The following is a 23,528-nucleotide window of genomic DNA, read 5'->3' as shown; positions in this document are numbered from 1 at the left end:
GCTTGATGAGAAGTATGGCAATCCACATGTAGTAGCCAGAGCATATACTACACAAGCGGAGCAATGGCCTGATGTGAAGTCAGAAGACAAGACTGGTCTTAATAACTTCGCACTTTCTTAACAAAATGCGACAATGCTATGAAGGGTGAAGCACACTTGAAAGAACTCGACCATCACAGAAACCTGCAGATGTTGGTCAGCAAATTACCATACAAAATGCGAGAGGGCTGGCGAAGAAAATCATATGATATGGACATGGACCAATTCAGTTCAGAGATTTGGTGGAGTATGTCAACCGAGAAGCTAGAATCATGACGAATGTCATATTTGGTGAGCTACATAGTACACAGACAAAGGAGAAGGATAAGAAGTATAATTGAAGATCTAATGATCAAAGAAAGAAACATTCAACATTTGCAGTAAGTACTGAACAGAAAGTCAATGACACATGCCTGTGCTGTGCGGAGAAGACACACAACATACTAGAATGCAATGTATTTGTAAATAAAGCCTACAAAGACAAAATGCAGTTGGTTAAGGCTAAAGGGTTGTGTTTTGGATGTCTGAAGAACTCCAAACATCTTGTGAAGGACTGCACTAGAAAGTTGACATGTGAAATATGCAAGTTGAAGCATCCCACAGTATTGCACTACGAGAAAAGAAACAAACCTGAAGAAAAGAGCTTATCTACCTCAGTTGGATGTATTGATGTTGATTGTCAAGCAGTGAAGTCTAAAAAATATATGGGAAAACCAGTGATCATACCAGTAGGCCTGAGGTGTAAATCCACAGGAACATACATACAGACGTATGCTTTTATGCACAATGGTAGTGATGCTGTGTTTTGTACTAATGCGATTAAACGACAACTGAATGTTGGTGGATCAAACTTACTTTGCGAACCATATCTGGAAACAAAGTGTCGGAAAGTTACATAGTTAAAGGCCTTGAAGTCATGGACTTGAAAGGAAAACATATCATCCAACTTCCTGCTACTTACACACAGGACGAAATACCAGTGTCAAAGGACGACATCCTGAAGCAAGAGGACATTTCAGGTTGGTCTCACCTGAAGGACGTACACCTTGACAGTATTGATGCAGACATAGGCCTCTTAATTGGTAATAATGTACCAGAGGCTTTTGAGCCATGGGATGTGATCAATAGCAAAGGCGATGGACCCTATGCCATACATACCTTGCTGGGATGGGCTGTAAATGGTACCCTTATGGGGCTGGAGAAGAAATAGATGGTTATGTCTCAGAAGCGTCAGTTGGTCGAATTCAAATAGAGCCACCAATGGAACAACAATTAGCGGATTTCTTCAATCAAGAATTTAGTGAAAGAACAGTTGACGACAAACCTGAGAATTCTGTTGAAGACAAGAAGTTTATAGCCATTATGGAAGCAGAAACGAAACTTGTCAATTGTCACTATCAAGTGCCATTACCATTTCGTGACCATCGTGTGGTTATGCCAAATAATAGATCTGTAGCTGAGCAGCGATTAAAACAACTCAAAAGAAGATTCGAAAATGATACCAGATATCGCAGTGAATATTCACAGTTCATGGAGGGTGTTATCGCTAAAGGGTTTGCTGAGAAGGTACCGGACCATGAATTATGGGGTGAAGAAGGAAGATTGTGGTATCTTCCACACCATGCTGTCTGTCATCTTCAGAAACAGAAATTAAGAGTTGTATTTGATTGTGGAGCAGAGTTTCGGGGAACATCATTAAATAAGATGCTGTTGCAAGGACCTGACCTAACAAATTCTTTGCTGGGAGTACTTTCAAGGTTACGACTAGAGCCCATAGCATTGATGCCAGACATAGAGATCATGTTTTCCCAAGTTGCAGTACCTAAAGAAAACATGGATTTTCAACATTACCTATGGTGGCCAGAGGGTGACACTACTAAACCAATGGCTGAATATAGAATGAACGTCCACATATTCAGTGCAACATCTTCACCGAGCTGTGCTAATCATGCATTGAAGAGAACAGCAGCAGATAACACAGATACTGACAGCAATATAGTCACTACGACAATAAACAACAACTTCTATGTTGATGATTTACTCAAATCAGTTGCAACCATAAATGAAGGAAAAATACTAGCTGCTAAACTGATAGACACCTGTAATAAAGGAGGGTTTAGGCTAACTAAATGAATTAGTAATCAGCGACAGTTGTTGGAATCAATACCTGAAAGTGAAAGAGCACTGGAAGTGAAAGATATAGATTTAGAAAGTGACAACTTGCCGACTGAAAGAGCATTAGGCATGAAATGGAATGTTGAAGCTGATACCTTTGGTTTCCAGAATAAATACAAGGAAAAACCTGCAACAAGGCGAGGGATATTAAGTCTTGGAAGCTCGATTTATGATCCCTGCACCTGCTGTTTTGAGACCCAAAATGATACTGCAAGATTTGTGTAGACAGAAGCTTGGATGGGATGAAGAGATTCCTGATAAACACCAAAAGCGTTGGCAAGAATGGCTGTACAACTTGCCCAAATTAGGAGAACATTTTGAAGTCAGGAGATGTATTAAGCCAAATGACTTTGGCACACCAGTAGAAACGCAATTGCATCATTTTTCCGATGCGAGTAATTTAGGCTATAGTGCTGTGTCCTATATAAGGATGATAAATGAAGAAGGCCAAATACATTGTTCTTTCATCATGGGTAAATCAAGAGTGACACTCCTCAAGCAAGTCACTATACCACGTTTGGAGTTGTCAGCCGCCACAGTTGCTGTTCGTATGGATAAGCTGATCAAGAAGAAATTGGACATCCAATTTGACTCTACACACTATTGGACTGATAGCATGACTGTGTTGAGGTATATCAAGAATGAGACTGCAAGGTTCCATACCTTCATAGCCAATAGAGTAGCTGTGATTCATGAAGCATCCAATCCAGACCAATGGTCCTATATCAACACTAGTCATAATCCAGCAGATGATGGTTCCAGGGGGCAGTCAATTCAGGTGTTTCTGAAAAGTCAGAGACGGATTACCGGACCTGAATTCCGTTGGGAAACACAAGACCAGTGGCCTGTTAGATCTTGCGATATGCAACTGAATGATGGAGATCCGGAGGTCAAAAAACATGTGATTGTGAATGCAGTATCTACCAATGACTCAGAGAAGCTAATTAATGAGTTGTTTGAGCGGTACTCAAGTTGGTATAAACTAAAGCAAGCAGTATCATGGATCTTGAAGATAAAGAAGGCGTTGTTGAAACGTTGTAGGAACGAGCAAGATAACTTCTTGACGGGTATCATTGTTCAAGATCTTCAAGAAGCTGAACATGCGATTATTAAGTGTGTTCAACAAGAAGCATTTGATGAAGAAATACATAGTGTGAGAAGTGCAAAGAAATGGTAAAGCGAAGTAGCCACATATACAAGCTAGATCCAGTATTTGGAGAGGATGGTTTGTTGCGGGTCGAGGGAAGACTCAAAGCATCAACTAATTCTGCCGAAGGGAGTACATGTGTCGATGCTTATACTTTGTGAAATTTATGAATCAGGTGGACACTTCGGAAGAGGATATATATTGTCCAAGTTGAGAGAGAAATATTGGATTCCAAATGCCAATTCAGCAACAAGGAAGTTGATTTATAATTGTGTGACATGTAGACGGTATAGAGCCAGAATTGGTGAACAAAAAATGGCTGACTTGCCATCAGACAGACCGGAGGCGTATGACCCACCATTCACCCGTGTAGGTTTGGACTACTTTGGGCCAATTGAAGTGAAACAGAAACGTAGTATCATGAAAAGATATGGAGCTGTTTTCACCTGTTTAGCAGTGAGGGCAGTACATATAGAGAAAGCAGAATTGTTGAGCACCGACTCATTCATCAATGCATTACGAAGATTTATTGCAAGGCGAGGTGCTGTGAAACTAATTAGGTCAGATAATGGTAGCAACTTTGTGGGAGCACAACGAGAGCTGAAAGACGAATTGCAGAATTGGAACCAGTTGAAAATTAATGGGTTCTTACTACAGAAGGGAATAGACTGGAGATTCAATCCTCCCTCCGGTTCTCACTTTGATGGGGTTTGGGAGAGACAGATTCGCACACTCAGACAAATCCTGCAAGCAATTACAAAACAGCAACAATTAGACGACGATGGTCTGCAGACATTCTTCTGTGAAGTTGAGCAGATAATAAACAGTAGGCCAATCACAAAGCCTTCTGAAGATGCTGGAGATTTGGAGGCGTTAACACCTAACATGCTGTTCACAATGAAGTCCACGGCTTTAGCTCCTTGCCTGGCTGGAAAGCATGATATGTATGCTAGACGTAGATGGCGATAAATCCAATACATGTCAGACTTGTTTTGGCATCGCTGGGTAAGGGAGTATTTGCCTTCCTTACAAGAACGACAGAAGTGGCTGAAAACCCATTCGAACTTGAAGGTAGGGGATGTGGTGCTAATCAAAGATATGAACACTCCAAGATGTGTGTGGCCTATGGCCAGAATTGTATAAGTATGTAGAAATTGTTATATGCATTATACATATTACCAATTTAGGGGCTGGTGTGTAGCCGCCAATTTAAAGGACTATGACAGTTGTCTGGTTTTGCGTTATACGTTTCTTGAATTGTATTTTTTACTATACCTAAGTGTTCCAAATATAGCGTAGTTAGTGTGAAATCACATTTAGTTAGGGGGTGCTCCTATTGGCAGCTGTTCTAGAACTCGACAGTTTGTTTACAAGACTGGACGGCTGCATAGTAGTTTTATGGTTTCTCTTCGATTTAGATGGTTTATCACTTTGCTTATACAGCAAACGTGGAGATTTGAATCTTGTATTTACCTACTTGTTAGTGAACTGTTGGAAGGAATCGTTACGCAATAAACATATAAAGTCGGCATCCAAGACAACTTGGATTCACCCAATCTGGGCAAATCCTATTTTACCCAAAGTCGCGCCAAGTATGCGTTCCTCTACCTTATTAAAAATTCCAAATAAGGGTGCATGAAGTTTCATTTTGAACGTTATGTTCTCAAAATATGTCACTTAAGGTAGAAGACTACTCCTAATTTTTGAGAAAGTTGGCCATCAATCGCATGTCAATGTTCACTGGTTTATTAAAACCACAAAGCTATTGTCCCATGGCACCATAAAATAACACTCGTTTGTGTGTTACAAGTGACGTATTTTGAGAAACTTGACCTACAGCCTGTGTCACCAGACTACAATTTGAGATATGGCAATATATTTCCATAGGAAACGATGGTAAAAGCACAATAATACTACCAAAATGACTACTATCCACTAAAATACAACCATCATTTTCTCGTAAATTAAACTGGTGACTCCATTTTTTAGGTCAATGTTCTTCTACTCCCCCTAAGTACAATTTATACATTCTGGGTTTTTCAATTCATGAGCACGCTTCTACCTTAACTGGGAGTTTGACAAGTTCACGATTTATACCGTCAGAGTGTTCCTAAAAGATGTATAACACCAACTTGAAGGTTATTACCGGAATACTAGACAGTATATACCCACTGTAACCTGAAGGATCATATCGAATGACACTCCCAGTCCTTGTACATGTAATACAAGTAATACTTTTATGATATCAGGTGCAGCCAACGAGCAATAAATTGAAATAGTCAATTCACTGGGACAACATTTATTTTATGTGCCTTTTGAAGTATGCTAATTAATATAAAAGAAAGAGGGGAAATTAAAAGCTGTTCATAAGCTACCCTCCACCTGAAAAACAATTGTCTTGCTTTCCTGCTGACAAAATTAGTTTTTCCCTCCCCTCATTAAAACACACTTTTATGCCTACTCCCCTTCCGCCGACATGCCCTCCTGCTGACCAAATTCATTTCCCCCTCCCCCTCATTAAAAAGCAGTTTTTCCTACTCTTCTCTCGTTGTGTTGCCTTCCACTGGGGAGGATGTTGCACTTTCCCCACTGCCCTAACATCATTCAATGAACACTTTAAGTACACTGTTTGAAAGATAATCCAAATTTACTATAAACAATATGCAAATTATCCCCAATGGTAATATGTCATGCAGATTACATCAATGCACTGTATATGCCTACCAAATATGATTGAACTCCATTGATTTAATCACGAGATTATCCCATTTTAGTAAAAGCAATATGCTAATCTGCATATGAAAATTATCCCAAAAAGAGATATGGCATGCAGATTACACCAATGTACATTTATTTGGAGGTCCCGATGGCACACCCCAACCACATTTCTAGGTGAGTACGTCCTCTAGGACATCTTATCAAAAAGATAATCTCAATTGAAGCATTAGCTAAATAGATAATTCACATGTGCAAATTATCCCCAATAGTAATATGTCATGCAGATTACATCAATGTATATGTCTACCAAATGTTATCCTAACCTGTGGAGTTGTCCACGAGATAATCCCAATTCAGTAAAAACCATATGCAAATTAACTAGATTACCCTAAACAAATTTGGCCCAAAAACTAATCAGGTCTGAGGAATACCCCAAACATGTACCAAATTTCATCGAAATATCAAGAACGGTTCTTGAGATTTTCGTGGAACAGGTTCAAGCATGGAGGTAGAAAAGAGAAGGAGTGTGGACGCTATTTAAGCCCATGTTAATCCTATAAACATCCTTTGTCTTTGCCCTGGTTAAACCACTTATCATATTTATTTAGAAGTCGTTTCATCTGCATGATGATAGCCGCTTATTTACACAAGAAACTGAAAAATAAAAATTCCGTCTAAAAAATCGAATGCGCAAACCATAAATAAAAGAATTGTGCATGCGCAGTGACCTTTATCGGATCACAAAGGTCATCTCACATTTGTAGGTACCGGAAATATTGCAGCCGGACGCTCCTAGTGCGAGTGATTACATCTTTCCTGGCATTCTCCATCGCAGAAGTCGACCAACTTTGAGCTGTGATAAAAAAAAATCCGCAAATTTCCGCAGTGAAATTTAAACATACATGGTAAGTTTATAACAAGATGTTTTGACATGGAAGTTTTCACGGGTGTGCAGAACTGTGCAGATGTTGAAAATCGCGCATTTTGTTGCAATGGTTTGGGACATTACGAACACTCATCGTACGTGTTTATTTATCTTTCGTTGTATTCTGGGGTAAACTTTCAAAACAGAATAAACCTCTTTAAGCTACAATTTGTATGTACGTGTACTGTGTGATTTTGAACATTCTTCTTATAGTGCATGTTTTGGGTACACATTTTGAGCGTGTTTTCGTAGTAAGAGATCACTGAGTCAAGGTAGTTTGCTGTCATTTTTATCATTTAAGTTAACGTCTGATTTCCATGATATTTTACGCTGTAGTTATTTTTACTATGTTTGTTACGAATCCATAACAAAATATATGGTCACTGTATTTTGCCAAAAAACTGGGACTTTTAAAGCCTGTGTAAAACAATATAATATGGGCCTTCTTTTCTTTAAAGACAATAGAGTTAGTCTAAATCTGAAATGAAACTATGATATGTGAAAATATTCCTTCTTTTGCTTGACAAGGCATTGGAATTTATACTGTTAAATTTATAGATTTTATTTTTTTGTCTGGATTTTAAGGTTATGGAGTACCATAAAGAAAGGCTGAGGACGCACTGCAGAATATGCAATAGTAACAATGCTATTCCATGCGATAAATATAGGTCACCGATAAAGAAAGATAGTGTATCAAAAAGTATTTCTCAATTACTTCACATTGATAGCTATCCGTCATTTATATGCAGAGCATGTCATGTAAAATTAAATTGCTGGAAGGAAAAAATCCGTAGAAGAAAGAAGACTGATATGAAAATTGTACCTCATAGTTTTATTCCACATTCAATAGAATGCACATTATGCAGTACACATGATGTGACCAATGCTGATACAAACCACAAAGGTCACACTATTCTAGCCATTGCATCAATGCTCGGGAAAGAATATGATTTTAATATCACAACAGAATATGATCGGGTACGGTGCTGGAAAACATGTAATGAAGACAGACTGATTTCAATACGCTTAGACATTTTAAATACTGGTAATTGGTCGGTACAGGGAAAATTGGTTACAAATGCTCAAGTATTGAAAGACATACCAAGTTTCCTTAGTGAGGAGTCCTGCCACAGACTTTTTGTTGCTCTGATGGGCTCAGTAACTTGTGTAGGAAACATTGGATTTAATGAATTGTGTCGGATGGCATTCTCAGAACAGTTGGCCGTATTTCGAAACAATCACGATGACATTCTGCCTTTCGAACAGGATGTAGGTTCATTCAAGACTATTCGTCATCTGAATTGTGACATCGAGATGTCCAGTTTGTACATTGTATCGTGGCACGTTACATGCACTGTATTCTCAAAAAACGCAAAGTGGTGGTGAAGATGCCAAGGAAAGACATGTGACTAAAACCAGAAATGATAGAATGATTAAGAAGCAGCTTGAAGAAAAGGCGAGAAATCTGCAAAAAGAAAAAACCCAAATGAAGAGAAAACTGTATAGGTTAGAGGACAAGCTGAGAAGTCTCATCGTAGAAACTGGGGAGAAATTAGATGAGGACACTGCCAAGTCTTTCTCTTCAATAATGGAAGATAAAGATGATGAAGTTCATTCTAACTTTTCTCCAGGTAGTCCGCAATATATTTTCTGGGAGCAACAAAAAGAAGTCACAGCAAAACAAAGAAATCAACGAAGATGGCATCCTCTGGTCATTAAGTGGTGCATTGCACTACATTCCAAATCTGCTTCAGCATATTGTTTGCTGCGAGAGTCCAAGATACTTGTACTGCCACACCAGAACACTTTGCAGGATAACACCCAATTTACAACAACCACTGATGGAGTCAATGTAGATGTGATAGAACGTTTACAAAATGACATAAAGTTTGACACCATGCCAGAATTTAAAAATAATGTTTCATTGGTGTTTTATGAGGTGAAGATTAAAAGTGGTCTTGTTTCTAACAAATCGTCCGGGGAAACTCGTAGGCTTTTGCAACCTTGGAGGTATCAATGAAGAAATCTCAACTTACGTCGAAAATCTAAAAGAAATGATACTGGTGATGATGAAACTGAAGATCCCCCCATTGGCAACACATGTATTGACTGTTATGGTGAGAGGTCTTTTTTCCCCATTGCGTGAAGTATTTGCCTGGCTTCCATGCTGTGGGTTTTCAAGCGAACAACTCTACTATGCTGTGTGGGAAGGAGTCGACATGTTATAATTTGCAGTTTTTTTTTGTCAGAGCATTTGTTGCTGATGGGGCTAGTCCCAACAGAAGATTTTACAAGCTTCATGGGAATGATGAAGATGACAATCTAATGCACTACACCGTCATTCCATTCGACAAAACCAAGAATATTTATTTTATCTGCGATGTACCTCATCTCATAAAAACCACTCGCAACAACTGGGAGAACTCTGGATGGCGCAGTAAAACCATAAATTTGCATGCAAGTTTCATAATTGCAATTCATAAATATATTTTTTCAAGTGTATCAATTTCTGTGATGCTTGAGATGATTATTATATTTTATTCTTCTGCTCATGATAGACAATGAAGAATTGCTAATTAAATAATGAGCCTTTGTGTTTTTAGTGTATCTTATCGTCGATTGGGACTCAATTCCCACATGTGCGTAGGTGACAACCCTCCCGCTTTAAGCTTTTATGTGCACTGTTTTATAATATTTATTGATGTTGCTTAGTAACATAAATGTTACCTTAAAATACATTGTATCTATCTTTTACAGTATCAGAAGCAAGCTATTACATGGCCGCAGTTAATAAGACTTGTTGAAAATGATGTTGGAATTGGCAGAGAAGCAGTACTTCGCAAACTTCCAAAAATTACTCATGAACACCTATACTTGACACCTTCGCTACGCATGCGTGTGAAACCAGCAGCACAGGTATAATGTTATTTAAATTAATTTCTCACTAGCATGTCAACTACCAGAACTGAGATGGCTGTCTAATACTTAAATTGCAGCATTTTTAAATAGCCTACCAGTATTACAATCAGATCAGGTTACAACATTCTGGCTGGAATGGTCCATGTTAACTGTTTCTACTTTGATAATTAAATGTTTAAATGTGATATTCAACTTTAATATTAATAATCAGTTGATTAGCTATTAAGGTGTTAGGAGTTTTGATTCAGCTATATGAAAATGTACCACTAATACAGATTATTGTAATTTTAATCACATGTGTTGAGTGGAAGTGTGGCACATGCATTTGAACTTGTTGGACGACATGATACCAAGTCCACGGAAAAATTTATAACACTAATGGATACTTTTTTTGATGCAATGAATGTGACAGAGTTGGGACAAGGTCAGAGTTCAAGAAAGCCAGCATTATATCCATACCGCAGTCCGGACGATTGGCGTTTTGAGGTATGTTTCAAATGACTAAATACCAACTTTTATTTTTATGTAATTGGGTTATACATAGGGCACATGGTTGTACTTGTTTTGTTTTGTTTTGAATAGCCTTTCAGAACATTTTAATTGCGTATATTCTTTTATTAAATACTTAATACTGTGGAAAAAATTATTTTATTTCTTCTGTTTTTGCTGAAGGCATAATGTCTTAATGCAATATAATGTAAATTAGATCCACATATGATGCATGAAAACTGTTTTCAGCAAAAAATAAATTCCAGTGAAAATAAAGTATTTTACAATAGGTTTAAATATGATACTGTTGAGCCATGGTTTTGTTGTTGTAAAATTTAGGGGTAACAATTAACAATATTTTTTTTCCATTTTTCAGTGGTTGGAGAAAGAGTTTTTGGCATTTCTTGAGGAAGCAGAGTGCCTTGCCACCCCTAACTTGACATTAACTGAGAAAAGAAAGATGTGCCTAAGCATTCAAACATTAGAAGAATACAGAATAACTGGTATGTATTATGTGTCTTGTCTCTGAGTATTCCCCTATTCTAATGAATAAACATTGCCATGCAACTATGTATCATATCATTTCATCGGGTCTTACTAATTTGCCTTCTTATTTTTCAGTTAACTCCTTTCTCAGACTTGGCAAAGAGTTATTAAACATTGATGGTGTGAAGTATTTCTTGACAGAGAAACTTTTCTACCTCCACGAACGTTCAAGGTATAGAAGAAGAGAAATTTTCACTTTTTTCTTGATTTTTCAAAAATTGATTAAACGGTTACTTTAGATCTTGATACATCGTCCCAGGTTTACGGAAGATCGGAATTGTGAAATAACGTTGCTCAAATTAGTGTTTTAAAACGCTAGCAGAAACAACTGCCCTTTCGTGGATATTTGCATAATGTTTATCTTTGAACGGGTTTAAATGATAACATCTTATCTGTATACTCTGTTGTTGACGACTCTGATATAACGGGTGATAAGCTTCCAGTTACAAACAATGCGTGTTTGTCTAACGTCCATTGTCAGCATTATTGTCAGTCGAGACTACGTCGGCGAAACATGGTCATACAGTACTCATTTCGCCAAACCTTCCGCTCTTACATCGACCGCTTATCGCTTAATTTCCGACCACGTGGTCTTGTCCGACCGGAAACCGACCGCATTTTAATCGCGTTCAATGAGTTCAGTCTATACCGTATACGTCCGTAAAAGTGTTCTCACAAAAAATGTTTTCGACTAAAAACGGCCACATGTCGTGACAAAATCGAACAGAGCTTGATCGACGCCCTTCCTAAACTCAGTATGGAGAAACCAACGGAGATCGACATTCCAAACAAATTATTGGGACACGGTCGACAGACATTCCAAACAATCCAAATTATCAACGAAAGACGAGATTTTTACATACTGTCATGACAAACGTATGTAAAATTAACAAATACACAAAAAGGTCTAATATTAGGTTTTATTTTAGGCTTAGAAATATTTTCTTTCACTCAGCCCATGCATGGAACTGCCATTTAGCTTCATGGTCTTTCAGCTTGTCTTCGCATCGGAGGAAAACAACAACAATTATACATAACCCATTGCAAAACTCAACAATCAGGAAAGAAAACCCAGACAACCATGTCGGACTGATGTTGAAATACATTTTGTGTTTCACGTCAGAATAATGTTTAAAATAAAATATTCAGTACAAGCCAAATCGAGGTCAAAGGTTCAGGTTGCGTGCATTTAATTATAAATAGTTGAAACAAAAAGTATTTGAACTTTTGTCAGCAGTTCAACATCTAGAAAAACCAGACAGACAATTATAAGACAATGTGAACCTCGGAAATGTTTCTGTTACTCCGAATTTTAAATGCGTCCGGTCGAATTCAACAAGCTGTTGCGAAAGCGAGAGGAAATGGTGATTGGAAAGCGGAAGCGGGCGGGAGGTTGTGTGAAATGAGTACTGTAACTTTGCCCAACTTTCTTTTAAATTGTTTTATTTTCCAAGTCAATATTATATTTTACTAATACATTTTTTTCTAACGCAATGGCGAGGAAAAGAAAGAAAGCGTTGACAGACTAGGCAAAGAAAAATCTGCCATTCAGTGTCGCACTCTGACACAGCATTTTTTTTTCAAACATCGGCCATTTTGTTTCACCGTGAAAACCGTTTTAAATTATTAGATTTCTTATCAGAGACACTTGAAGGATTAGCTTTTTTGTAAACTGTCAGCGTGTACAGTGGGGCAGTAATGTTTGTCAGAGGATTATCCCTCGTTGTTCGTTTGCGTAACAATGGAGACCCGAACGTTCCTGGAGTGGGGACTCAAATGCCAGCAGTTTTCTTCATTTTTCACGCTCGAGCTTGAAATTATTCATTATCTGACACTCTTTATGAGTTCTATGATATCCGTGGTTAATATGTTTGGCCATTTTTAGTGTATATATATAATAATGCAGCAAATCTACAATGTTTTATTAACCAAAACTGTTTTTCGCGTTTTTCTCGAGTTGAAGTTTTGACTGAGTACGACTCATTGGGACCGCCGCCAAATCAAGTGCGTTCGGACTAGGACATTCAAACTCGCAGTTATCGTTCAAAAGATAATGATTTTGCGAAATATGTCTGGGTTTTTTAATAAAATGCTTTGTCACAGAATAATAGTCTGTTAAAGGTGCTAAGTATGAAATAATACGGATTCTCATTACGTTGAGACCAGCGATAGTTCCTTTGTAGCTTGGCGCTGAGCATTGTTAAAGCAAGCAGGCACTGTTAACACAACACTAAGGACGGTTTCACCCAGATATCCCTCCGCTATCTCTTTCATTTTGCCAAGCACCATAGCGATGATTTCTTCTGCTGTCAATATTTTTGACACGTTGCCAATTGACACCTCGATTTGAGGTTTGTCGTTTTATTATCACCTATGGCAGACGTGTGACAACACAATATAAACGCATGATATACAAGTTGTTTCAGTAAATAGCATAATTAATAAATCCAGATCGCATGAGGTCATACAACCAACCAAAAAACATGTTGAACAGCCAATGAGTTGTGGTCCGTCACTTATAAACTATCTTGAAGTGATTTGTGTTGCGCAGTTAGTTGTCAATTCTATCACTTTGGTTTCAACAGAACAGATTCCATAACTATAAACAACTATGTGGATAATACATGTACTGCAATAATGCCAAGCTGTTTTCATTGAACAAATTGAAATAACGCGTTCTACGCTAAGTTGTGTTGTGGCTTATTGTTATCGAAGAAACGAAACGAAACGGGATGACACGCATAATACAATTACAAATGTACTCTGAAATCATTCACTAATTAAAATCTCGTTATTTTCATCAAATATTTCATGTAGTTATATACAGGACTGAAAGTTGAATATACTAGCCAAGTTAACCGATACTTGTAAATATTGTACAAGTAAGACCCTTGATTCGCTGATTACAGATTTCTGACTAACTGTAATTAGCGAAACGAACCATTTACTAATTAAAATATTGTTATTTTATAAATTTTGTACGTATAAAACCCGTTTTATCGTATTACAGTTTATTTGTTATTATGTTTGTCACCCCGTCCAATCAATCTCCTCACATCAAATACACTGTTTTCAGATTTTATTTTTTATTATGATTTTATATTTTATAATTTATTATTAAATTTTGGAAGTGAATAGATTTATTATCGTAGATTAGAACTTAATAAACAAACAGTATTAATTAAGATAATTATCATCGTTTAAATCACTTGACTCATTGAGGTAACTATCAGATTCAGCAGCTGATTTTAAATATTAAAAAATAATGTAATGGTAGTCATTCTCTGAATGATGTGGTGGTCCTGAATAGGGCCGTTTGTCTTGTGCTTGTGTGTCTTGTGTTCGCCCAGTTAGTAAAGTGTCGAGCGGGATTGACACAACACGACACTGTACTTTCCTAGTTTGGTTCATTAGTTTTGTATTTTTAAATGATGGCATATATACTTTTTGTTGCAAGTGTATCAGCCAAATGTAGTAAACCTATTGTATTAGTACGTGTAGCCTGTGTTATTGAACAATAGTGTATAGCTACGGATTTAACAGATCATTAAAAAAAATGCCGAAGATTTATCATCACGAGTTGTATAGGTCGAAGAGCTCCTTTCAGCCAACAATTTACCCCACTATGTTGCTTCAGCACTGAAACTATGCGACGAATCATATTTTTCAAACATATTTTTTACACGTTTTTTGTTTTGATGTCTTAGAAAATTTACTATATTTTTAGTGTGTTCATAAAAAGGAGATGTAGTCATTGAAGTCCATTGAGACTGCTGCTAAACTGCCACTATATGTATATTATTTTACCGCCCTTTAAAAACAGATTTACAATGAACCAAAACATTTACATACTGTAAGAAACATATATGGTATGCCATTGGTGAGTGCATTTAATTTGTTTGATGCAATCATTGTGCCAGCTATTTCTTATGGTAGCGATATGGGGGTACCAAAATTCGGAAATCGAGAGGGTACAGACAACATTTTGCAGATATCTACTTAGCGTGAATAGTTGTACTAACAATGTAGCGATGTTGGATGAATGTGGAAGGCTGCCATTATGCTGTAGTTATTTTAAGCGTTGTATCTCATATTGGTTAAAATTAGTTGAAGTAAAAAATAGCTGGAACCCCAAAACATGTTATATAATGCTTAAACGATTAGACAAAACCGGCAGACTTACTTGGGATACCCATATAAAAATCTCCTGTTCAAATATGGTTTCGGCATTGTCTGGTTTGAAAAACAAGTTGGAGATACTGCACATTTCTTAGAGATATTTACTCAAAAAATAATAACGATTTGTCAGCAAGAATGGCATGCCTCAATTTCACAATCATCAGGCTGTGCACTTTCGGAAAAATCAAAGTAGTATTAAAACCTGGGAGATTTATTGGCAAGCAATTATAGACTAAAATATATACTGACGAGTGGCCATAAACAATGTTGAATTAGGTAGACACACAAAAATATAGTTAGATCAATAAATGTTTAGTTTTTGCAGTGATATGCTTGAATTTAGCATGGTAGAAAATGAAATTCACTTTATTTTTATATGTCAATTTTAAATGATCTAAGGGTTGATCTTTTGTCAAATAATGCAATATGCAATTTTGCAAATACTGACAATCTGGGCTTACTTCGTCACTACACAAACTGCCACACCATTTATCAACAAGCTCTGTGTCTTTTAAAAGTTTTCGAGCGACGAGATGAATATTAATCCAGCTTAACTTAGTACCATATGTTTATATGGATGTTTTATTGTTTTTAAAACGTGCTATGCACTTTTATACTCATTACATTGTCTACGATGGGCTGAGGCCCTGTACAGAAATAAAATTACATAATACAAAATTGACTAATACTAAAATGAATAATTGTAGACAGATTTCGACATGAAATCGTGTCACTTTTATGTGCGCTAACATCTGCGAAGAGCGAAAAAACTCGTGAGTAGCATTCAACCTTAAAATTCTTAGACAATAATGCTAATATACGTATAGTCTTGTCTTTTTAGTGTACAACATTTTGCCGTAGTGGATCTAGGGTGTGGGTGCGTTTGTCTGTGGGTGGGGAATTGCTCAGGTCCCCTTCTCTAAAATCATATGGTAAAATAGTTCAATGATGTTATGTGAAATAACTTACCAACGTAACACAAAGTAAACCAATTGAATTTAAAACCGAGAATATAAAAATGCCTGTAACAGAGCTCAAAGACACTTTTTTAATATTATAAAATTCACACGTTTCACGTCAAATATATTATTTTTGTTTTCGAACCCCTTATTCAAATGTGCTGGCTACGGGCCTGGGTACGTCTACCCCAAGTACGTCCAGTCAATCTCTTCACATCAAACACACTGTTTTGAATATTGGACGTCAGTTCAGTGATTCTTGGCAGCAACGCCGATCAGACGACCTCTATAATGTAAATTGCAGAAAATAGTATTAAGGAACAAGACTGAATTTCCGTAAATGCCACGTATGACGGAGTGACACGGTTACCCTGGTCGTTCGCTATGATTTCTACATGACCGTTCTTGCAAACACCAACACTAAACATGGGTAAAGATCATAATGCATGTTCAGGTCAGACAATACCAACGGTACCGCGGTGGTGATGTTAAAAAAATGTGTCGTGTGTTCAAGCCTATCCCATCGCGGGTCAGTGTTGGCAACAACAAAAACAATTTTAGTAAAAAAAACAAAAGAAAATATTTTCCGGATATGATGTGTGAGGTAATTTTAACTCGCGGGGAAATGAAATATGTACGATAAATGTTAAATCAATCGCACACACAATCCATCCATCTTGTACTCCATACAAAACTTGCAGTTGTAGTATGGACAAAACAGTCTGCTTTCTGTGCACGAAAACAGCCTTATCGAGCAAAAGGCTGTATAGCCGGTTCCCTGATTGTCTTGCCGAATTCTCGAAACAGTCGGATCTACAAATGTCAGCAGTCCTTGAAAATCACCCAAAAGCGTCTTCCAACTTTAAAAAACAATCTTTTATAGTAGGGATACGGCCCGTACAGTGAAAAAAATCAACTAACACAGACATATAGTCTGTGAAGATCCATACTTGTTTTTATAAAAGGAGTTTTAATTTACGCATGCTTGCTGTATCGGCACAGGAATCTGTCTGGAAGTACTATCGGTACATAGGATTCTAGAGGAACGAGCGGTACATTTATTTACCAGCGTATTCCCCATAATTTGATTGCAGCGACTCTCGAAGCAGTTGCCGTTTTTCAAAGGATTAAGGTCTTAGTTCGTGATGATATATCAATACATTCATGACTAATATTCGAAGCAACATACACCCAATTAATGAAGATAAAAATCAGTGTCTCACCATGAATACGTAGTACCAAAGTCAATGCCAATCACCGTTCCTATTTTCTGATCATCGCTCCCATAGCGTCAGTGACAGCTGTTGCCACACAGAATATAACGAACAGTATTTTGGCCAAAAACTTCATTTTTAGATGCGTAAAGTAAATCTATCGCAGCATACGGCATGAACAGTTTATCAACGGAGAGTCCGTCACTGTGTCTTATACGGCGCAGTGCTGAATCAGCATTCTAGTTTATTGTCGTGGGTTATTCTGATTGGTTAGAGGTATCCAAAAATCTACGTCTTATGGGGCGGTTAACATCGCGTGGTTAGAATGAATGACCGAGCCCATGATTTAAAAACCACGCCCACTTTAGGAAAACTATGCCATAACTCAATGTTAAATCAATTGTTCACTGAAATTCGAGTTGACATAACTCGAACTTTATTCAACAGTTAACCAAACATCGAGTTACTAATGTCCGTTGTTTACTACATCGATCATGGAGCTAAAACAGAAGGAACAGTGACGTCTATTGTTTACAATTAAAAAAAAGAAAGAAGGAAGCCCAATAAAATCTTATTTCAATCAGATTGGTGTCACATGGTACTGTAATATACATGTTTTATTGACGTGGCCGGATACGCCATCGTCGGAGGAGCAAACACAATTTTGGAATAGGATAATATGTGTAGTGAACGATAAAGTTAGTATACGCTATGAGGTAATTTTCTTGTTTAATTATTTACTAGTACATACTATTTTATTTTGGTTATTTGTTCGGCAGAAAAAAATAGCAACAGATTGTGTTCTGTGGCTGGTCAGAGAAATGATGATGAAGATTATCTGAACCAGTGGATTTACAATAACTTTATTATTATCAGAGAAAAAAATATCAGATAACTCATACTAAATATTGCAATTCTAATCAAATCTGAACATTGTAATTCAAATAAGTACAATCATCGTGTATTTATGCAATACTAAATAATAAAAATGATTAAAATACAAAATGCACACAAAAAACATCATTTGGCAATCGAAAATTGTCGCTTGTGTTAATTCATATTACGCAAAAATTCATAATGCATAAAAAACACTAGTCTAGGGGTAAGAAAACTAAGACATCTGATATACTAGTATTACAATCAATGCGGCTGTAATCTTTGCAAAGAAACGACTATGACGTAGAATGAGTAAACTATGACGTAGCAATGAGAAAAATATAACGTAGCAACGAGAGAAATATGACGTAGCAAATGGAACACTTAGACATTGGCATTTATTGTCTTGTTATGTATTGACCTACATTCCTCGATAATTGACGTTTACAACAAGTAGACAAAACAATATTGAAATATGTGCCCAGCTATTTAGCAATAACTCTATAGTTCGTCTCTATCCCAGTATTCTTCTTCTTCTCCGGATGGAGGTTCGTATATTCCACTGATAATTGAGCGCACAGTATCTTCTAATTCTTTTTGACGTGCCTTGATACTCTCCGTGTTTGCACCAGGATTATACTCGAGCCATTCAATTACATTATCGCAGGACCGAGTAATAACATTCTTTTGCTCGCCTATCAGCTTGCCGCCAAATTTCTTCTCATCGTTGACTTGTCTCTTCAAAGAATAAGCATATCCTTCGAGCTCATTACTTGCTTCACCTCTTTCTTTGCGTTTGATGTCTTCGTCCGCAAATTGTTTGGCTTCTCCGACCATTCTTTGGATATCTCCAGGTGAAAGTCTATTTTGATCGGTATCGATTGTAAGTTTTTCTTTATGTCCCACGTCCTTGAATTTCGCAGTGACCCTCAGTATACCGTTAGAGTCTACCTTGAACATTACCTTAACTCGTGACGCACCAATTGATGCAATTGGGGTGCCAAACAAAGTTAATGCACCCAATAATTGACTATCTTTCGTCATCGGACGTTCGCCTTCAAATACTCTAATCCTGATATATGGCCGGAACTCACCCAGACGGAAGATTTTTGACCTTCTCCTCGGGATTGGAGTATTTTTGGGAATAAGTTTGGTCAGTTCACCGCCAACAATTTCAATTCCTAGAGCCAATGAAGTGATATCCAAAACTACAATGTCCTCTGAAATCAAAAAAGAAAAACTATGACAATGAATATAAAATCAGTCGATTCTACAATAACTACAACCCCCACTACCATCGATCGCCCCGTAAATTAAACCTATACAATGCAACTATCTATTCACGGTGACGTCACCTCACGTCATCAACTGTAATAACGCAAACAATATTTTATAGTTCGCTTTTCAAAAACGAAAATCTGCAAATAATAATAAGAATATAAAAACTTCTACTATTATAAACTTACTTGTCCACGTTTCCCCAGCTAGTATGCCACCCTGTACCGCAGCCCCATAGGCAACAGCTTCGTCAGGATTAATACCATGAGATGGCTCTTTTCCGCCGAAAAAATCTCTCACCAACTGTTGTATTTTGGGGATACGAGTGGATCCGCCAATGAGAACGATTTCATTGATATCTTGTTTCTGTAAGCCCGAGTCGTCAATGACTGATTGAACAGGTTTCAATGTAGATCTGAACAAATCCTGAATAAGATGCAAGGTCAGATTAAGATTATTATTTTGTTGGAATGAACATGTTCATACCTCTTGAGGTGAGGTCGGTGACATTACGGACATGTATATGGTGTATATTTACGTATTAACCCTTGAAACAGACGATGTTTAAATGTCCAACACAGTTTTTAAACTAGTTGTTGGTTGACGGCAGTGGGTGAGATGAATAATCCGCTATTTCCAGTTGCCACGCTCAATCAATACATTGGTTAAGAACGTCCAAAGAAATGTTGACAATTTAAAATTCGATTTATTGCGAGATAGCTAATACGATCAGCGATACATTATATTAGTCTGATTTTAATATACCCCCAAAAAACAAAAACATGAAATAATGTATGTTAAAAAGCTTACTATATTCAGCTCTTCAAACTTGGCTCTTGTCAGGGTTTCTGAAAAATAATTGCCTTTATAAAATGACTCAATATATAGTCGGGTCTGGTGGTTAGAGCTCAACGCACGCTTGGCCATTTCAACTTCACGGCGGAGTTTCTGCATAGCTCGAGTGTCGTTTCTGACGTCATTTCCTGTCCTTTTCATGTACAGTTCAAGAAAGTATTCCATCACACGATGATCAAAATCTTCGCCACCTGTATTATAACGAAATAAATATTTTATTTCAGGTTCCAACATTCTTAAGTACATTAAAACACAAACATACACTCAATACTAACCTAGTTGGGTGTCGCAGTTGCTTGCCAAGACTTGAAACACACCATTATCAATTGTCAAAAGTGATACATCGAAAGTCCCACCTCCCAAATCAAACACCATAATATTTTTCTGATCTTTTATTTTCTTCATTCCATATGCAATGGCAGCCGCAGTACTGAGATTAAATAAAGAAATAGTGTTAGTATTTATAGTGTTATATTACTGGAATCTGCTTCTCCTCCTTTCAAGTGTTGGTGTGCGTACAAATTACTCACGGACTGTTGATGATTCTCATTACGTTGAGACCAGCGATAGTTCCAGCATCTTTTGTAGCTTGGCGCTGAGCATTGTTAAAGACAACAGGTACAGTTACCACAGCACTATGAACGGTTTCACCCAGATATCCCTCCGCCATCTCTTTCATTTTGCCAAGCACCATAGCGGTGATTTCTTCTGCTGTCAATATTTTTGACACGTTGCCAATTGATACCTCGATTTGAGGTTTGTCGTGTTTGTTTAATACCTAGCCGTGAAGACAACACAATAGAAACACATGACATACGAGTTGTTCAAGTATTTAGCATAATTGATAAATCCAGATTGCATGAGGTCATACAACCAGCCAAAACAAACGTTGAACAGCCAATGAGCTGTGGTGCGTCACTTATAAACTAGCTTGAAGTGATTTGTGTTGCGCAGTTAGATGGCAATTTTATCACTTTTGTTTCAATAGAAAAGTTTCGTTAACTATAAACAACTATGGGGATAATTATGCAATAATTCCAAGCTGTTTTCATTGAACAAATTGAAATAACGTGTTCTACGCTAAGTTGTTTTGGGCTTATTGTAATCGAAGAAACGAAACGAAAATCTTTGTTTTGGATACGGAAGTTGTTTTAGTATATACTAGGACTCGTACTTTGAATGTGAAAAATTTGACATCGTGCTGAACTGACGGGTCATGCCAAGTATGTCCAATCAATCTCTTCACATCAAACATATCGTTTTCAGGGTTTATATTTTATTATGTGTGTCACCCCGTTTCGTTTCTTCGATTACAATAAGCTTTGTTTTAGATACGGATGTTGTTTTGGCATATACTCGTACCTTGAACGGAAAATATTTGATATCGCGCTGAACTGACGGGTCATCCCAAGTACGTCCAATCAATCTCTTCACGTCAAACACAGTGTTTTCAGGGTTAGACGTCAGTTGATTCTTGGCAGCATCGCCGATCAGACGACCTCTATCTGCCGTAAATGCCACGTATGACGGAGTGATACGGTTACCCTGGTCGTTCGCTATGATTTCTACATGACCGTTCTTGTAAACACCAACACTAAACATGGGTAAAGATCATAATGTATGTTCAGGTCACTGACAATACCGACGGTACCGCGTCAGGTGGTGTTAAGAATATGTGTCGTATGTTCAAGCCAACTTGAATGCCAAATGGCAAAATGTCAACTTCACAAACCTATCCTACTGTGGGTCAGTGTTTGCCAAAAAAAAAATTTTAGTAAAAAACAAACAAAATATTTTCTGGATATGATCTGTGAGATAATTTTAGAATTTTAGCACGCGGAAAAAAAAATATATACGATAAATGTTAAATCAATCGCACACATCCACCCATCAATCTTGTACTCCATACAAAACTTGAAGTTGTAGTATGGCCAAAACAGTCTGCTTTCTGTGTACGGAAACAGCTGCATCGAGCAGAAAGCTGTTTAGCCAGGTCCCGGACTATGTCGCCGAATTCTCGAAACAGTCGGATCAACAAATGTCAGCAGTCCTTGAAAATCACGCAAAAGCGTCTTCCAACTTTAAAAAAACAATGTTTTATAGTAGGGATACGGCCCGTACAATGAAAAAAATCAACTAACACAGACATATAGTCTGTGAAGATCTATACATTCTCCATACTTTTTTTTATAAAAGGAGTTTTCATTTACGCATGCTTGCTGTATCGGCACAGGATTCTGTCTGGAAGTACTAGTGGTACATAGGATTCTGGAGGATCGAGCGGTACATTTATTTACCAGGGTATTCCCCATGATTTGATTGCAGCGACTCTCGAAGCAGTTGCCGTTTTTCAAAGGATTAAGGTCTTAGTTCGTGATGATATATCAATACATTCATGACTAATATTCGAAGCAACATACACCCAATTAATGAAGATAAAAATCAGTGTCTCACCATGAATACGTAGTACCAAAGTCAATGCCAATCACCGTTCCTATTTTCTGATCATCGCTCCCCATAGCGTCAGTGACAACTGTTGCCAAACAGAATATAACGAACAGTATTTTGGCCAAAAAGTTCATTTTTAGATGCGTAAAGTAAATCTATCGCAGCATACGGCATGAACAGTTTATCAACGGAGAGTCCGTCACTGTCTTATACGGCGCAGTGCTGAATCAGCATTCTAGTTTATTACCGTGGGTTATTCTGATTGGTTAGAGGTATCCAAACATCTACGTCTTATGGGTTGGTTAACATCACGTGGTTAGAATGAATGACCGAGCCCATGATTTAAAAACCACGCCCACTTTTGCAAAATTATGCCATAACTCAATGTTAAATCAATTGTTCACTGAAATTCGAGTTGATATAACTCGAACTTTATTCAACAGTTAAAGACCGACATGGTATACAAACAGGCGCGGGTGGAGTCTATTATTCAAATTAAGTCGCACTCACCCACAGCAACAACAGTGTATGAAACTCCACAAAAATACGAGAAACAGTGATTCACTGAATTATATTTTTTTTTATTTTTCGGACGGGAGTTGCACCATGAATGTCCAGGGAAGGTATAGATAAAAATAGGGGTCAATTTGACAGAGAGGCCATTTACTTTTGTCGATAAAATGCGTTACAAAATCGTTGAGATTCGAATTTGCCGGCACTGTAAGCTCCTCCCACGTCATTTTGAAAATGCCTACATTGCC

General features: G+C 37.4%; 3 protein-coding genes across 3 annotated transcripts; 2 read left to right on the top strand and 1 right to left on the bottom strand.

Moving 5' to 3' along the window:
• Positions 1-2,416: 2,416 nt before the first annotated feature.
• On the top strand, positions 2,417-3,391 carry LOC146741815 (uncharacterized). Its single transcript, XM_085500582.1, has one exon. It carries the CDS (start codon positions 2,417-2,419, stop codon positions 3,389-3,391), a length of 975 nt encoding a protein of 324 aa, XP_085356708.1.
• Positions 3,392-3,436: 45 nt separating this feature from the next.
• On the top strand, positions 3,437-4,330 carry LOC144361513 (uncharacterized). The gene has a single exon (XM_078013489.1). It carries the CDS (start codon positions 3,437-3,439, stop codon positions 4,328-4,330), a length of 894 nt encoding a protein of 297 aa, XP_077869615.1.
• A 13,685-nt stretch (positions 4,331-18,015) lies between these two features.
• On the bottom strand, positions 18,016-22,956 carry LOC100375261 (endoplasmic reticulum chaperone BiP-like). Its single transcript, XM_085500105.1, has 7 exons — positions 22,774-22,956; positions 21,682-21,913; positions 20,850-21,097; positions 20,595-20,749; positions 20,275-20,510; positions 19,653-19,890; positions 18,016-19,406 (listed from the first exon to the last, which is right to left on the bottom strand). Exons 1-7 carry the CDS (start codon positions 22,899-22,901, stop codon positions 18,688-18,690), a joined length of 1,956 nt encoding a protein of 651 aa, XP_085356231.1. The 5' UTR covers positions 22,902-22,956; the 3' UTR covers positions 18,016-18,687.
• Positions 22,957-23,528: the final 572 nt, after the last annotated feature.

Source organism: Saccoglossus kowalevskii, chromosome 6 (genome assembly GCF_978046115.1).
Source record: "Saccoglossus kowalevskii chromosome 6, keSacKowa6.1, whole genome shotgun sequence".
Taxonomy (NCBI): domain Eukaryota; kingdom Metazoa; phylum Hemichordata; class Enteropneusta; family Harrimaniidae; genus Saccoglossus; species Saccoglossus kowalevskii.
Note: the sequence above shows the minus strand (reverse complement) of the source record. Positions and strands in the feature narration are given on the sequence as shown.

Bases quoted from the DNA above. Each gene is read 5' to 3' on its own strand.
- LOC146741815 (XM_085500582.1), top strand. From the start codon at position 2,417: ATGATACTGCAAGATTTGTGTAGACAGAAGCTTGGATGGGATGAAGAG.
- LOC144361513 (XM_078013489.1), top strand. From the start codon at position 3,437: ATGGTTTGTTGCGGGTCGAGGGAAGACTCAAAGCATCAACTAATTCTG.
- LOC100375261 (XM_085500105.1), bottom strand. From the start codon at position 22,901: ATGAACTTTTTGGCCAAAATACTGTTCGTTATATTCTGTTTGGCAACA. The intron at 21,098-21,681 runs GTACGAGTATAT...CTTCACGGCTAG, and splicing joins TCAAATATTTTCCGTTCAAG to GTATTAAACAAACACGACAA. The intron at 20,750-20,849 runs GTGAGTAATTTG...ATTTAATCTCAG, and splicing joins ATGAGAATCATCAACAGTCC to TACTGCGGCTGCCATTGCAT.